Raw genomic sequence first — 17507 nt, forward strand, 5'->3', positions numbered from 1 at the left:
ATGTAATTACAAAATGGCTAGTTTTTTTGTATTTTTGGTAGAGACGGGGTTTCACCATGGCCCAGGCTGGTTTTGAACTCCTGAGCTCAAGCAGTCCGCCTGCCACGGCCTCCCAAGGTACTGGGATTACAGGCGTGAGCCACCATGCCTGACTTGCGTTTTCACATATTTTAAATTAAAGCTGTTTGGCTTGTGGTTGTAAAAATAGAATCATCACTAATATTGACAAATCCTGCAATTAGTGGGAAGTTGGTTTAGGACAAGGAAAATGAACTCCAGAAGAATACCCAGCACCTACTCGTATTTCTTGTGAAGGACTCTTTGCCTTAAAATGACCAGAGGACTTAATTAGATTCTTGGGCCCCACGAAAGACGTGCTAAGTCTCTGGGATGGGGCTTCAGGAATCTGCCTTTTTTTTAATTTTTATTTTTGGAGATAAGGTTTCACACTGTCACCCAGGCTATAGTGCAGTGGGACGATAACATCTCAGCCTCCTGAACTCAGGTGATCCTCCCTCCTCATCCTCCAAGTAGCGGAGACTACTACCATGCACCACCATACCCAGCTTATTTTTTGTAGAGGTGCCATGTTGCCCAGGCTGGTCACGAACTCCTGGGCTCAAGCAGTCACTCCTCCTGCCTTGGCTTCCCGAAGCACTGGGTTATAGGTGTAAGCCATCACACCCGGCAAGGAATCTGCATTTTTAATGGGTACTACTTATAATTGTTACCTCATTGACTTGGTATTTAAATATTCAGCTCTCACAATGGTGTCCTACTGAGGGACAGTGACTCCGACCCTGAGTAAAGGAAGAAGGTAAGGTATGGTAGCAACTCTAATAGCAGCATTAATAAGTGTAGTGATTTGTATTAATTACGGAGTGGTAGTGATCTGTGTATATCCAAGATATCCACACCAGGCCTTAAAAAACAATGTTTTGCACATCATTAAACAAATTCATTATTCATTAAACAAATATTCATTATTCATTAAATTATTAAATTATTCATTTTTCATTAAATATTTCATGAATACTAGCTCAACAGATCATTCTAGGTGCTTTGGAGGATGAAAAGATGAATAGGAATACAGATCTTGCCCTGAAGGAACTTTGTTTATAAATGTTGTAAAAACAGGCATTTAAATAACTGTAGTGTAAGATAAAAGTTAGTACATAATAATTGTCATTTCAGAGATAACATATTCTGAAGTCCATTAAGGGAAAGATCACATCCAGAGAAATACTAGAAGAGGTGGAGGGTGTGCATGGCTTTCTGTTTGTTTAGGAAAACAAGTAAATAACTCTCCAAAGTCTCAGGGTAATTTGTGTTGGACTTTTTCTTTTTTCTTAAGCCTTCTCAAACCTATCAGGTTTAAGATTCTAGTTAGTGATATTTCCTACTTGCGATAGCTGAGAAAATTTGAGGTGCAAGACTTGACCAACCTTCTCTTGAGTGTGTTCGAGGATGGGAGACTTGAATGCATGTGTCAAAAGATGTCCATGGAGAAGCAGGTAATAAAGATGCAAGAAAAACGAGTTGCTAGATCTCCAAACAGGGAGAGAGGGCTGAGATCTAGTTTTGGTTGGTAAAGGAATATAGTACTTCTCTAGGATTAAAGAAAGGATAAACTACATGGACATCTAGAGGAAACTTCAAGTGAAGAAGTGATCCATGTTGGATTTTTGTCTTTGTTTGTTTAATTAAATAATAATACTGTTAAGTTTTTACATAGTGCTTCCTACATGTTTTCAGTGCTTTATATAGGTTAACTGGTTTAATTCTCACAACTCTTGTTGTGAAGTATGTATTGTTCTTATCCTCATTTTGAAAATGATTGCGTGCAAAGACCAAGTAGTTTTTCCAAAATCACCCAGGTAGTGCTTTTAACCACTACACAATGCTGACGGTTCAATCAGCATCTCTGGAGGTGTGAGGCCTGAGCATCAGTTTGGGTTGCTTTTTGTTTTTGTTTTTGGGGTCTTTTTTTTTTTTTTTTTTTTTGGTGTGGATTGAAAACTACTAATGGATAGAAAATGACTGGGGATTGGAGCTACTTCACATGGAATGGCAAAGGACGGCATCTGAAATGTGGAGTGTCTGTCTACGTGGAGAGAAAGGGGGAGGATGTGCACAGGCCTTGTTCTTGGTGAGAATGAAAGCCATTGGCAGGAGATAGTTTTTTTCCCCCCATTTCAAATTGGGTTTTTATCAGAGATCCCAGCATAAATTTTTTTAAAAGACTAGATAGTTGCTTTTTCTTTAATTTTCCATTTCTGTTGGAAAAGTAGCAACAATAACAAAAATAACTGTTTATAGGGGATTCCTTTCTAGAAGTTTTTTTTTGGTAAAGATTTAAATCCAGGCTTTCTATTCGTCCTCCTTTTGAAAAAAAAAAAAAAGTTTTGGAATTTGCCAGCCTTTACTCAAAATCCATTTTTGTTTGTTCTCATTCTGTTTAATTCTGTGATTAAATAACAAACATGGGCTATGTCTCAGTCTTTTTTTTGCTGATTCCTCTTTACATGTGGCTTATCTTCATCCTGAATGTCTTTCTTTGAAATCTGTACTCACATATTCACTTGTCTACTCAGCTTTGTCTCTTGGATGACTAATAGACATCTCAACTCAAAATAACCAAACTGGAACTGATGATCTGTCCACTCTCAATCTGCTCTACCTGCATCTCCCATCTCACTGAACTTTCTGTTTGATCAGGCAAAACATTGGATCATTCTTAAACACACTTCTCTTTCTCAAAAAATTCACGCTGTGAACACATTCTCTTGGCTCTGCCTCACAAATTCAGTCAATTTGAACTACCCCCAATGCAACCACCCTAGTCCAAGTCACCATTTCTAGCCTTATTGAGAAAGCTCCTTACTGGTTCACGGTTTTTTTTGTCTTTTTTTTTGAGGCAGGGTCTCACTCCATCATCCAGGCTGAAGTGCAGTGGTGTGATCTCGGCTCGCTGCAACCTCCACCTCCCAGGTTCAAGCGATCCTCCCACCTCAGCCCCCCATGTAACTGGGACTATGGTGTGCACCACCATGCCTGGCTAAGTTTTTTGTATTTTTTTTGTAGAGACAGGGTTTCACCATGTAGTCCAGGCTGGTCTTGAACCCCTGGGCTCAAGTAGTCCACCTACCTTGGCCTCCCAAAGTGCTAGGGAAGGCATGAGCCACCACACCTGCCTTCTTTGCTTCTACTCTCATCTGCTTCTACTTGTAAGTTCTCATTGTAGCAGCCAGTAGGCCTTTTAGAATTTAAGTAAAATTATATTACTTCTCTGCTGAAAACTCTCCAGTGAATCCCCTATTTTATCTCAATAAACTTACAGAGTTCTTTAGGTTCTGTGTGATTAGGCCCCTGTCATTCCTATATCCTAGTTCCTAGGGGCATGACTCTCCCTGCCTCCTGTGCTTTAGCCACATTGGCCTCATTGCAGTTTCTCTAAAATGTGCCACCTTAGAACTTTTCTTCTTAACTGTTTCCTTGGTGTGGAATAATACTCTTCTCTCAGTGATCCACTGGCCTATTTCCTCACCTCCTTTAAACCTTCATTTAAATCTCACCTTCTCCATGAGGGACTACCTGGTTTAATAACACATCTTCCTCCTTCCCTCCACCCCAGCATTTCAGGTCCTACATCCTTGCCCTGCTCTGCTTTTTCTTTTTACCATAGCATTTAACACCCTGCAACTGATTCTATTTCTCTCCCTCTTCTGTATACACGTACACATTTGTGCACACATGTTGGGAAAAAAACAAGTTTATAGTCTTTCATCCCATTCCACAAGTTTGTGAGCCTTTGTCTTTGCACTGGAGATACATGTGGCTAATGCTGAAAATGAATAGATCATGGTTCATGCTTTTAGGGAGCTTAAAGTGTAAACAGACATAGTAATAGTGTTTTACTATTGATGGTAGCAACAAACATTTGTTGAATTCTTTTTTGAAACTTTACTATGTGCCAGACACTGTTTTAAGACTTACAGTGGATTAACTTATTTAATGTTCTCAAGTATCCTATTAGATAGGTGTTATTAACCTACTTCTTACAGGTTAGGAAACTGAGGCACTAAAAAGATAACTACAGGTGGTCTCTGTCTTTTGATGGTTTGACTTAGCAATTTTTCAACTTTACAGTGGTGCAAAAGTGACATTCAGTAGAAACTGTACTTCAGATTTTGATCTTTTATTTTTACTATTTTTATTTTATTTTAGAGACAGGGTCTTGCTTGTCACTCAGGCTGGAATACAATGGCTCAGTCATAGCTCACTGCAACCTCAAACTCCTAGGCTCAAGCAATCCTCTGTCCTTTGCCTCTTGAGTAGCTAGGACTACAAGATGTGCTACCACGCCTTGCTTTTTTTTTTTTTTTTTTTTTTTTGAGACAGAGCCTTGCTGTGTTGCCCAGACTGGAGTGCAGTGGCACGATCTCGGCTCACTGCAGCTTCCACTTCTCGGGTTTAAGCAATTCTCATGCCTCAGCCTCTTGAGTAGCTGGGATTTTTTTTTTTTTTTTTTTTTTAAGATGGAGTTTCGCTTTTGTTGCCCAGGCTGGCACGCAGTGGCGCAATTTCGGCTCACTGCAACCTCCGCCTACCGGGTTCAAGCGATTCTCCTGCCTCAGCCTCCCTAGTAACTGGGATTACAGGTGCCTGCCACCACACCCAGCTACTTTTTGTATTTTTAGTAGAGATGGGGTTTCACCATGTTGGCCAGGCTGGTCTTGAACTCCTGACCTCGTGATCCACCCGCCTCGGCCTCTCAAAGTGCTGGGATTACAGGCATGAGCCACCACGCCCGGCCTAATTTTTAAATTTTTTTATACCTATGGAGTCTCGCTATGTTACCCAGGCTGGTCTAGAACTCCTGGCCTCAAGTGATCCTCCTGCCTCAGCCTCCTAAAGTGCTGGGATTACAGGTGTGAGCCACCATGCTCAGTGACCTATCACTTTTATAAGTTATAGGGAAAAAAATTCTCTATATTTTCTTCGTATTACTATACTTTGTGATATGATGGATTCATTGTTTTCCATTTCTAAACAGATACTCAGATGTTAAATTTATCCATGAAAAGAAAATGTTATTAAAATTTTAAAGCACTAAATAATAAATCATCAAGGCCAATTAGTAGAGTTAGAAAGAAGCTTAATGATTGTCTGGCTCAATTCTCTGATTCTCTGTACATATAGTAAAATTATGTCCAAAAAGATGAAATAATATATGGAAAGTTACAGTTGGTTAAACCCCTCCGATCTTCTAAAGGTAGTGAGGAAAATTCAGAATTAGCTGTATATGCAAATTTTCTCTCTCTTATCAGTCAACAATTTAGACAGGTTTTCTAGTAAGAAAGGTATGAGGACAGACAGAGGCTTGCTTTGTACCTGCTGTGTGCTAGGGACACACTCTTGCAAGTGATTTCTGTCCTAATAGAGCTGGGGGTCACGTTCTGTTATGGGAGAGCCTATAAAGCATGATACAATTAATAAAAATAATAGCTTTATTTGAGGGCCTTCCTGTTCTACACACTGTACTTTTTGAGAGGTGATGGTGGTTTGTGAGATTCAGTATCTGGGATAATAAGATAGGCGTTGAAAAAAGAAAAAGGGAAAAAGGTCAGCATCCAACTGGAGAAGCAGAACCAGCAGGATATATGTGTGCATGTGATTAGATAGATAGAGATGGGAGTTGAAATTGAAATTGATTGTTTATTTGGTTTATGTGATTTTGGGGGCTGGACAAGCAAGTCTGAAATCCTCAGGACAGGCTGTAACCCACAGGTATGGCTAAAGTTGCTGTCCACAGGTGGAATTATTTCTTCTCTCTAGGAAGCCCCTGTCGCACTTAAAGTCAGCTGATTATGGATTTTTATTACATGTATGATGCCTTCACAGCAACGCCTAGATTAGTGTTTGATTGCATAACTAGGGTAGGGCCTAGCCAAACTGATGCTTCAAAAAGACTGTCATTTTGTTGTTTTCATTTTTATTGAAGTATATTATGCACACAGAAAAATGCATATATCCTAAGTGTATAGCTCAAATAATTGTTATAAACTGGACACACTCAGGTAACCAGTACTGTACAGGGTCCCTTTTGTATCTATATATTTAATTTGCTTCTTATAACAGTTCATTGAGGTGTAGAGATTTCCTCCATTTTATAGATAAGGATTCTAAGGCTCAGAAAGGTCAAGTACCCTGTGTTACAGCTAATAAGTGACAGAGCTGGGATTCTAATCAGGGTTTTGAGGCATATATAAAGTATTATGGGAGCCCAAGGCTGAAATTGATTCATTCATTGGCGTATATGATTGTGGGGGCTAAACCATTAGTTTTGCTTGGGGATTGGTAGAATCTTTGGAACAGGAATGTTCTACCAAAGAGGGTATATGAAGCTTTGAGTTGTCTTAAAGCATGAATTTAAATTTGCCAGGGAGTGAAAAGTTCCTTTATAAAAGGTACCAGCAAAAAGATATGATATCATTTCAGGGGACAATGGTTTGTTGTTGCTAACTATAGAGTCTTTACACTGTATTGTCATAGTATTAATCTCTTAGAGTAATAATTTTCAGCTCAAAAAGGACCTCGTGTACTATTTTGAAGAGCTTGAATTTTTATATTTTAGTCAGTGTGACATGAGAGTGAGTTAATTGTATCTGCATTTTAGCAAACATTTTCACAGTGGTTTACAAAATAGGTTAGAAAGGCTGAAGGCAGAAAGATCTGGTTCTTAGTGAGAACCAGAACTAGAGCACTGATGATTCAGAGGAGGGTAGAGCATGGAATTTATGAAGACTTGCAGAGAGAATTGATGAGATTGGTGAACCATTAGAGCTGGATGATGAAAGAAGTGGAGTAATTAAGGATGATTCCAAGTTTCTTTTAAGTATGATCTATTGGGAAACAATTCCAGAGATTAGGAAATACTGAAGGAGAAGCTGTGTTTTGGTCTTTTCTATCATGGGTAGGGTGAATCACAGGTTGATTGGGAGGATGATGAACAAGAGAATGAAAAAGAATGAATTCGGTTCCGTAAGTTTGAGTTTTGGAGCTGAAGGTATTGAAGTGTAAATGTTTAGTAGGCAGTTGGAAATAATTGGAGTGAAGTTAAGGTGGTGGATTTGATAATCACTGACTAATTTATAGAAGTAGGTTGAGGACCAGCCTGGCAACATGGTGAAACCCCATTTCTACTAAAATACAAAAAATTAGCTGGGCTTGGTGGTATACGCTGGTAGTCCCAGCTACTCAGGAGGCTGAGGCAGGAGAATTGCTTGAACCCGGAAGGCGGAGGTTGCAGTGAGCCGAGATTGCGCCACTGCACTCCAGCCTGGGCGACAGAGCGAGACTCCGTCTCAAAAAAAAAGAAAGAAAGAAAAAAGAAATAGGTTGAGGCCATGGGACTGGATTCGTCCTCTCAAATGAAAAGTAATGAAAGGCAGAGTGGAGAGTGTTGAGGAAGACCTCCAGTATTTTCAGGGTTATATGGAAGAAGAGGAGTTGGTTGTCATAGAATTAAGACATCAAGGAGATAGTTGTAGCCTGACAAAGCCAGAAGAGATTATTTTCAAGGAGGTTGTAGGCAGATACATTATATAGATATAGTTTATGGACACAAATATATTTGTCTTCAATAAATTGTGCTGGGAAAACTGGATAGCCATGTGCAGGAATAAATTAGACCTCTGTCTCTCACCATATAGAAAAATCAGCTCAAAGTTGATGAAAGACTTTGGTCTTTCAAAACTAGACCCAAAACTGTAAAACTACTAGAAGAAAATATTGGGAAAATGCTTCAGGACATTGGTCTAGGCAAAGATATTATGGATAAGTCTTCAAAAGCACAAAAAGCAAACAAAAAGGCAACAAAAGCAAAAATAGACAAATGGGATTATATCAAACTAAAATCCTTCACAGCAAAGGAAACAATCAATAGAGTGAAAACACAACTTTTAGAATGGGATAAAATATTTGCAAACTATTTATCTTACAAGGGATTCATATACAAGGAACTCAACAATAAAAAAAATTAATCTGATTTAAAAATGAGGGAAGGATCTGAATGGACATTTCTCTAAAGAAGACACACAAATGGCCATCAAGTATATGAAAAAATGCTCAGCATCAGTAATCATCAGGGAAATGCAAGCCAGTACCGCAGTGAGATAACATCTCATCTTAGTTAGAATGGCTATTATCAAAAAGACAAAAAAGAACATGCTGGTGAGGATTCAGAGAAAAGAGAATTCTTATACACTGTTGATGGGAATTTAAATTATAGTCACTAAGAGAAACAATATCAAGATTCCTCCAAGAACTAAAAACAAAACTACCGTATGATCCAGCAGTCCCACTACTGGGTATTTATCCAAAGGAAAATAAATCATTATATCAAAGTAGTGTTAATATCTGCACTCCCATGTTTGTTGCAGCACTATTCACAGTAGCCAAGATATAGAATCAACCTAAGTGTCCAGCAGTAGATGAATAGATAATGAAAATGTGGTAAATATACACAATGGAATACTATTCAGCCATAAAAAAGGATGAAATCCTGTCATTTGTGGCAACATGGGTGAGACTGCAGGACGTTATGTAAAGTGAAATAAGTCAGGTACAGAAAAGTAAATACTGCATGTTCTCGTATCCACAATAAGTAATAGCTTAAAAAGTTGAGCTCATAAAGGCAGAAAGTAGAATTGTGGCTATTAGAGGCCGGGAAGGGTAGGGGAAAGGTGAGGATAGGGAGTGGTTGGGTAATAGGTACAAAATTGCAGCAGGAATAAGTTCTCCTGTTCTATAGTACTATAGGGTGACTATGATTAATAATTTCTTGTATATTTTCAAATAGCTACAAGAGAGGATTTTTGAATGTTACCAACATAACAAAAAATGATAAATGTTTGAGGTGAACAGATATGCTGATTACCCTGATTGATTTACACATTGTATACCTGTATATCACTCTTATAAATAAGTACAATTATATGTCAATTAAAATTAAAAAAAAATTTTAAGAACACGGAAACTAGGTGTAGTGGCACATGCCTGTAGTCCCAGCTACCTGAGAGGCTAAGGTGGTAGGATCTCTTGAGCTCAAGAGTTTGTGGCCAGCCTGGGCAACATAGTGAGACCCTACCTCTTTTTAATAAAAAAAAAAAAAAAAAAAGAGGAAGAAGAAGAATATGGAATCCTGAAAATGAGGAACCAAAGAAATAAGCATTTTCTGTATTTAACCAACACTTAGTCAGAATGAGATTAGTATTACTAGAGTGATATATATTCTCTCTTGTGAAGTGGGAAAGGGTTTTCTGGTTCTTCTATCACTTAAATGATTACCAAACTCTTAGATGATTCTTGAAGTCTCTCAAGAAAACGTGTGATTTCTAACTATATATATTTTTTCTATACCATATGAAAAAATTGGGGATGTTAAATAATTGCTCACCTATTTTGAACTTTCACACCTTTTAAAAGATCATTTTTCTTTCATGCTAGGTTTTGGACATAGAGCAAATTCCTTTGGTATGCTTGATAACTAACTCTTTTAACTTAGAAAAACTGTTCTTTTGTCTTCTGTCCTACACCTGAAAGTCTGTTCAAAAGAATTAAAAATTGGGTAAAATGAGTTTGACTTTGGGCCTTTTGTAATAGAACAAAGAAGAAAACTGTAAGATCACATGTTTTGAAATTCCAGTTTCTTTTCACTGTCATTTCTTCAGAAAGATTTTCTCCATCCCAGCCGGGCATGGTAGCTCATGCCTATAATCCCAGCATTTTGGGACGCCGAGGGGGATGGATCACCTGAGGTCAGGAGTTTGAGACCAGCCTGGCCAACATAGCTACACCCTGTCTCTACTAAAGATACAAAAATTAATCGGGCATGGTGATGTGCACCTGTAATGCCAACTACTTGGGAGGCTGAGGCAGGAGAATTGCTTGAACCTGGGAGACGGAGTTTGCAGTGAGCTGAGATCATGCCACTGCACTCCAGCCTGGGTGACAGAGCAAAACTCCATCTCAAAAAACAAACAAACAAACAAACAAAGATTTTCTTCATTCCTTTTGTCTAAATTAAGTATCATTTGTTTGTTTTTTGAGAGAGTCTCATTCTGTTACCTACCCTGGAGGTCAGTGGTGTGATCATAGCAGCCTTGAACTCCTGGGTTCAGACTATCTTCCCACCTCAGTCTCTCAAGTAACTGGAACTACAGATGCGCACAACCACACCCATCTTTTTTTTTTTTTTTTTTGTCTTTTTTTGTTTTAAAAGACTGTCTCCCTATGTTGCCCAGGCTGGTCTTGAACTCCTGGGCTCAAGGCCTACCTTGGCCTCCCAAAGTGCTCGGATTACAGGCTTGAGCCACAGCACCAAGTTTGTTACCCTTTCTCATAGCACTCTATTTTCTTTCAAATCAGTCATTATAATTATTTCAAATTATTCATATACAGTGTATTATTTCAGTATTCAGTTTGTTTAATTTCTCTACCTGAACTAGACTGTAAGCTCTGTACACAGGAACCATGTTGGTTTTCCACACTACTGTATTTTCAAGTCCTAGTGCAGTGATACTTAGCATTCAATAAAGACTTTGAGTAAGTGAGTGAATGAATGAATGAATGGTGACTGCTTTTAGTATTTTTAGAAGTGCAGGATGCTATCAATTAAGCAGCCTTTGTCTAGTGTGAGGATGAGGAAATGTTTCTTAGAGGACTTGAAAATGAGTAAGAAGGGGGTATGGTATTCAGTATCCAATTTTCCTTAGAGGGCAAGTAGGATGAATATAGAAAATTTTCCTTTGAATTTAGAAATGTGGGAGTCATTCATGACCGTAATGGGGTCAATTTTAATAGAGTGAAGGAATGCAATTCAGATTCCATTTGCTTGTGAAATGAATTAACGAGAAAACAGAGCAAGGAGCTTTTCCCAGAAAAGTAGATCTCAGACACTTATTGCTGGCTTATTTGTTTGTTCATAGGGGAGTATGATAAAGTGAACTATTACTATGCTTTAAATATTTTCACCGTAACACAAAAAACAAAAGTGCACAAAAACAGTACTGTAGTAGAGGCTACCAGAAGGACCTGGTTAGTTGTCGTCTGTGAGTTTAGCTGCCATATTTATCTTTCACATTGAAATATTAAATGTGTAAGAAAGGGTGAAAATGTACTTTAGATTGGTTTACAGCTTCCACCTAAATCATCAGTCCTCTTATTTTGCAAGAAATTAAGAGTACTGAGGAAATCATGGTAGATTATTCACAGTGCACCAGAAACCCTGGCTGCCTCTTTTCCATGTCCTTTTTGTAAAGCGTCTTAATTTATGTGAATTTTGTCTCTTATTTATTTTTTTTTAACTTTCAGGTGTTGGTAAATCATGCTTATTGCTACAGTTTACAGACAAGAGGTTTCAGCCAGTGCATGACCTTACTATTGGTAAGTTTTATAAAAGGGATGAGAAGCACTAAAAGTTTTGGATAGTTTAAATGGAAAATGCTAGAAGGTCCATTCTACTAGTGATGATGCTAAAATCAGTGAAACTGGATTTGTTGTTATGCTGTTTAATCTCTGTCACTTTTTTAAAAATATGTGTAGTAAAAATAAATATTACCTAACTTTGTAGAAGTGGTTAAAGAAGCTACTGCTGAAAGACAGTATTTAAGATTTCAATTGTAATTAGCGATGAAACAATTAAGAGACAGTATCCAAGCATGGTAAGAGCAGAAACTTTGACTCAGCTTGCTGGAAGTTAAATCAAGTCTCTGCTACTAACTTGCTGTGCAAGCCACTTCCCCATTTCATGTCTCAGTTTCTCTTTCTGTTCAATGAGAGTAGTAGTACCAATCACATGAAGTTACTGTGAGCAGTGAGTTAGTAAATGTAAACCATTCAAGTGCCTGGCAATGTGGAAAGTGCTCTAGACTTTCTCATAATTATTAACTGAGAAAAAATACCACTGGGCATTTTGTATTTTCCTCAGTTGTAAAGAGTAAATGAAATAGTTACTGGTAAGAAATAGTCAACAAATATTAGCTGTTATTATTTAAAATAGTGATTTTCCATTGTATTAATATGCAAAGGAAAAAATTAAGATGAGTGAAAAGCTAAAAACTTTAGGTAATCTTACTGTTTCGGGTTTTTATTTGTTTAAAAATTATATTCTGAAAGCTGAAGAATCTAACTGGATTATTCTTCTGTGGCTGTAGCCCATTAACAACTAGAAATTAGTCAAATATGAAGACGAGATAATTGGAAATCTAGTCATTCTTTACAACAAATTGCTTAATGAATCTTTTTAGCCACTGACTGCTCATTTTCTGCTGACATTATTAATTTACTATTTATAGCATGTTGATCCTTATGTTCTGTGTGTTTTTAAAATACCAAATCAGAGATAGAGCTCATGAATCACATTATTAATTAATAGTTTTCAACCAAGCTACAGGTATAATACTTTGTGGATATATTGAAATCTTTTGTTAGCAACTACTGTCATTAAGACTATCCGTATTCTATTTTACTTTTGATAGTTTTAAGTGTATACAATAATGATGGGTAAAACAGGTAACTCATGCTGGTCCTGATAACTTTGTTTTAACATTTTGTTTTGTTTTTTGAGAAAGAGTCTCGTTTTGTAGACTAGAGTGAGGTGCGGTGGTGCAATCACAGCTCACTGCAGCCCCCAAATCCCTGGCTCATGATCTTCCCATCTCAGCCTCCCAGGTAGCTAGGACTACAGGCGTGCACTACCATGCCTGGCTAATTTTTCGTGTTTTTGGTAGAGACAGTGTTTTGCCTTGTTGCCCAAGCTGGTTTCGCACTCCTGGGCTCAGGCGATCTGCCGTCCTTGGCCTCCCAAAGTGCTGGAGCCACTGCACTGGCCTCCCAAGGTGTGAGCCACTGCACTGGCCTGTTTAATGAGCTCTCTTCGCTGCCCTCTCTATAGGATTTGCTCTTTGCTTAATAGGTTTGAAACTAGCCAACTTTAGGCATGACTCAGTTCTAAGACAACTGGCAAAACAGTTGTATTTAGTATAGGATACTAAACAACAGTGTTCTTCCTTTTCTTAGAATCTTATGTATAAATTTCTAAGTTAGTATGGCACACCGAGTGGAGAGGATAGACCTGAGCCTGCTGTCAGAAGTTGACTTAAGCCCAGCGTGTCCAACCCACAACCTGCATGCAGCCCAGGACAGTTTTGAATGAGGCCCAACACAAATTCATATATTTTCTTGAAACACTATGAGATTTTTTTTGTTTTTTGTTTTTTGTTTTTTTTTTAGCTCATCACCTGTCAGTGTTAGTGTATTTTATGTGTGGCCCAAGACAGTTATTCTTCCAGTGTTGCCCAGAGAAGCCAAAAGATCAGACACCTCTGCCATAGGCTATACTTGTGGGGAAAGAGAAAGGAGTAGACCCAAGAATTGTTTGGAAAACTGTAACTCATATAAACTGCCAGCTGGCTTCACACTATGTTTGCTAATGGCAGGCACTGGGAAATAAGAGTCTGAAAGAAAAGAAAAACCAAGGATCTTTTTCTCCTTGGGTTGACTGTGTGTTCTCCATTCCTCTGGCTCCAGCCCCTGCCTGGCAGGCCCAAGTGGTCTGGTTCTTGAGCTCTGATAATCTTTTTCCGTCTCATCTTTCCAGCCTAGGGGTGGTAGCAGCTTCCTGCTGTTTGTAATCTCTGGGTTTATACCCCATCTCTTCTTTGGGTTTTTGGGGGCTTGCTCTTTACTGTAACCAAGTCCCTACATTAAATTCCCTATGCCCTATGTACTTAAGTGTAGTTTCTGTTTTTCTGGTTGCACTGACTGGCATACCGTTTTTTTTCTTTCTAACTTTTACAGTTGGTTGTAAATGACAAAAATTTACCTAGATGGGTTTAAACAAAAGGACAATTTATTATTTTAATATTCAGGTGTGTCTCAACGTGAGGGCAGGGAGCTAGCTGGGTCAGCCTGGAACCAGAGCTCAGAGCTCTTAAGGAGGGAACCCGGGAAATCCTGTTTCTCATTCTCCCATCCTTCCCTCATTGTCTCCCATTCTCTTCTCATGCCTGTTTCATTTTTCTCTCTCCCTGTTGACCATTGTTTTTGATTTCCCTGTCTCCATGTTGGGAAATGGCCATTGTCAATAACTCCAAAGTTCATATACCATTCAGGAGAGCAGAGATTCTCTTTAACTCAATTTGAAGTTTCCTAGGGACGAGAGTTCATTGGCTCAATTTGGTTCAGGCTCACTTATCTCTTGTTCTGTCCACTCTTTTCATGGGCCCAGAATCACTTTTGTACAACATGGTTTCCAAATTGGTAGTCGTAGGAGCAATCTGGGTGAGTAGTCATACATAGCCACTACCAGAATTCCCTCACACCTAGCTATTCTAGCTAGTCATCATGTCCTTATCTTTTGTCCCCTGTAATGATCAGTTCTCTACTCTGTTTATAAACCATTGACTCCTGAGCTCATGATTCTTCTCAGTCTGCCTCTCTTGCTTTCTCTCTTACTTTTCCCTAACACGTATAGACACTGTGTGCCGTCAAGTCTTTGCTGCTTGCTACTCCCTGAATACTTAGTACTTTTTCATACCCTCAATCTTTCTCTTCTCAGAGGATGCCATTGCTTGACATCTCTGCTTATTACAGTTCTTTTCTGAACAACTGTCCATATCCCAAACCATAGCTCCCATTTAAAGGAGGTAAGATTTGTATACCCACGCCTGTGGAGAAATATTGTTAACAGGAAAGGAACAAGTACTGTATAGGCACACAGTTTCAATATAATGCTCCACACCAGTAGGGATTCTTAGTAGCTCATGCATTAGAAATCCATTGTTCATAATCAGGATCAGTCGTCCTAAAAAGGCAAAGCAAATTTTATGGAAGATGAATGTAGGAAGTCCCATCTTTTTACCTGCTGTGTGTTAAGGGAAACTACACCCAGTACACATTCATAAAATGGATTGTTTTTTGTTGGGGTCATAGTCCAGCCATGGCTTTAGCAACAGTCTGTTATTACAGAACGAAGATGGTAGCTATCATGAACTATTTTTTTAAATTGAAATTTTATTTTAGATCCTATAAAGTGAATGTAAATGTGCTCTATACATTCACTATGCCGAGTCTCAATATTTAAGATGTTTCAGGATATTTGAGGTAATGATACTTAAAAAAATTATCTGAAGCAAACAGAATATTTAGGATCATAAAACTGTTCTGAGCATACTGATAGGTGCTTAATGTTCATTGTCGATAATGATAATTACATTGTTTTTACTGAAAACCATTTTTTAAAGTAAAAGCCGACCCAGTTGCTCTTCCTCTGGAAGAGGAAGAGTAAAGGGGTGCTTCTTGCCACTACCACTTATGTAGAGTTGCATATATACATTGAAAGGGTATTCAGTACCACCATTCATTCAGTCAAGCTAAATACAGGCCAGTAGAAGCAGTATTGTTAATGCATGTTTTTGCCTTCATTGGCCCAAGGCCTACTTAACATTTTTGACACCCATCACAGCAATTTATCTTTCAGACATAAAAAAAAATTAGCAGATTATTATCACATATTTTTAAAAAGAACATTAGAATTTTTGGTAAAATAAGTAGTAAGACAGTATCTTGACTCTGCTGCATACTTGCTTTTGCTGGATGACTAAATGAGGGTGAAAAATTTAAGGTTGGTTTATGACTAAGAAGGTATTAAATGATAGAAAAGAGAAAATAAAAGACCATAAAAGTTTTAAAAAGGCTCTATACAAATATTCTTTAACCTTTGACTATCTTTGAGTCATAGAAACAGTTTATAAATAGCTTCATGGACACAATTCAGAAGGTACAGACTAGAGCCTCGCTCCTCAAAAGATGGTTCATGTGCTGTTGTGCTGGACCAGCAGCAGCATCAGTATCACGTGGGAGCTTGTTAAAGAACCTACTGAATCATAATTTGCATTTTAACAGGATCGCCAAGTGATTCATATGGGCACTGAAGGTTAAAAAGCACTGGAGTAATGGCTTTTAAATATTGATTACCCAGCTGGAAATACACTTTATGTGCTTTGCCTTGTGCACACATCCTGGCCTCTCAGTGGCTTTACTTCTCCCCGCCGTGTGATCTTGGTTCCACCCTGCTTCAGCTACTCCCTCCCATAGTTTCTCTCAGAACTCATCATTACCAATATCTGGAACCATTTCAGAATTTAGTTTCATGCATTTGACTATTTGACTTTGTATCCCATCCTTCCTGCTCACTTTCTTTAGTCCCTAATTACTAACAATTTTTTTTACCTCATCAGAATTATGCCATTGATTCTAGTATCTTTTCACTCTGATCTCTCTTGTGTTGCTACTTTCCTCCTTACCCAGATTCAACTTTAATTGCTGTGCCCTTATAATCATTCCTGCATGCACCCACAGTTTTCTTGTCCCTCTCATGCTGTATCATAGTCTTGTGGCTAAACCATAGGTTAAATCCAGCCATCTATTCCTGACATTTACAGCTAGACATGTCTGGAGAAAAGCACAGAGCCATGCTAACTAGTCTCATTTTAATTTCTTGGACACTCACATCAAGTAAATCCTTAGTACTACCTGACAATTGTACTTTTATTTCCATTATATTCACCCTTTAGTTTCCTGTAGAACGATATCATACTTTCTTGCTCTTTAAGCAGATATCTTTGCTATCTTTACTCTCAGCTGATAACCTTGGTTTTGGTTTCACTCAGAAAATAGAGGCAAGTAGAAGAGGATTTTCACAGGTTTCCACCACTGCATTGACCCACCTACCTGCATTGTGCCGTATAAACTAAGCCTTTCCCTTGGTGCTGTGGGTAAACTTAAGTTCTTAGCCAGGGCCTACTGAAGGACACTGCTTTAGTAGTTCTTTTTGCTTTCAGGCATCATTACTTTTTCCTTTTTTGATGGTTATTTTTCATGTCTCTATTTTCTTTTCCAGCTTTTAATCCTTTTCTCTCATATTAGCAAAATTCCACAGAATGAATTGTTCATATTTTCTGTCTACAGTTTCCACCTATTTTATGAACCCATTCCACTTATACCTCCTCCCCCATGTACAGATCTAGCTACTTACTCAACATCTCCTTCTCTTAGATGTCTAATAGACATCTTAAACTGAACATGTCCCAAATAGTTTCTGATTTTTCCTTCTCAAGTCTTAAGATGAGTGTATATGTACATACCCATATTCATACCCATACCGCATTCATACCCATCCTCCCACCTAGATTTACTGTTCTCCTTAACGTTTTAAACAAGTAAATATAAGTAAATAGATTTTCCCCCACCAATAAAAAGTAAGGTCCATGACAGCAGATGGTTCTCTGTTTTGTTTATTGCTGTATCTGCACCTGGTACATACTAGGGACTTTAAAAATATTTGCTAAATATACTACCTACTTAGTGGAGGAAAACTTCATAAAGCTGTACTTGCCATTGCAGGGCTTAATGCTTGCATTCCTATATGTTATACTATTCAG

At 38.3% G+C, this 17507-nt stretch overlaps 1 protein-coding gene across 1 annotated transcript in view; it reads left to right on the forward strand.

Annotated features, from left to right (window-relative positions):
* The window catches only part of RAB2A (RAB2A, member RAS oncogene family), a 97413-nt gene that overhangs the window by 22757 nt on the left and 57149 nt on the right, over positions 1 to 17507 (forward strand). Inside the window, exon 2 of the mRNA XM_034966125.3 lies at positions 11377 to 11448. Within this exon, the coding sequence (XP_034822016.1) occupies positions 11377 to 11448 (72 nt within the window). The remainder of the gene's footprint in view (positions 1 to 11376; positions 11449 to 17507) is intronic.

Source organism: Pan paniscus, chromosome 7, assembly GCF_029289425.2.
Source record: "Pan paniscus chromosome 7, NHGRI_mPanPan1-v2.0_pri, whole genome shotgun sequence".
NCBI classification, from domain to species: Eukaryota; Metazoa; Chordata; class Mammalia; order Primates; family Hominidae; genus Pan; species Pan paniscus.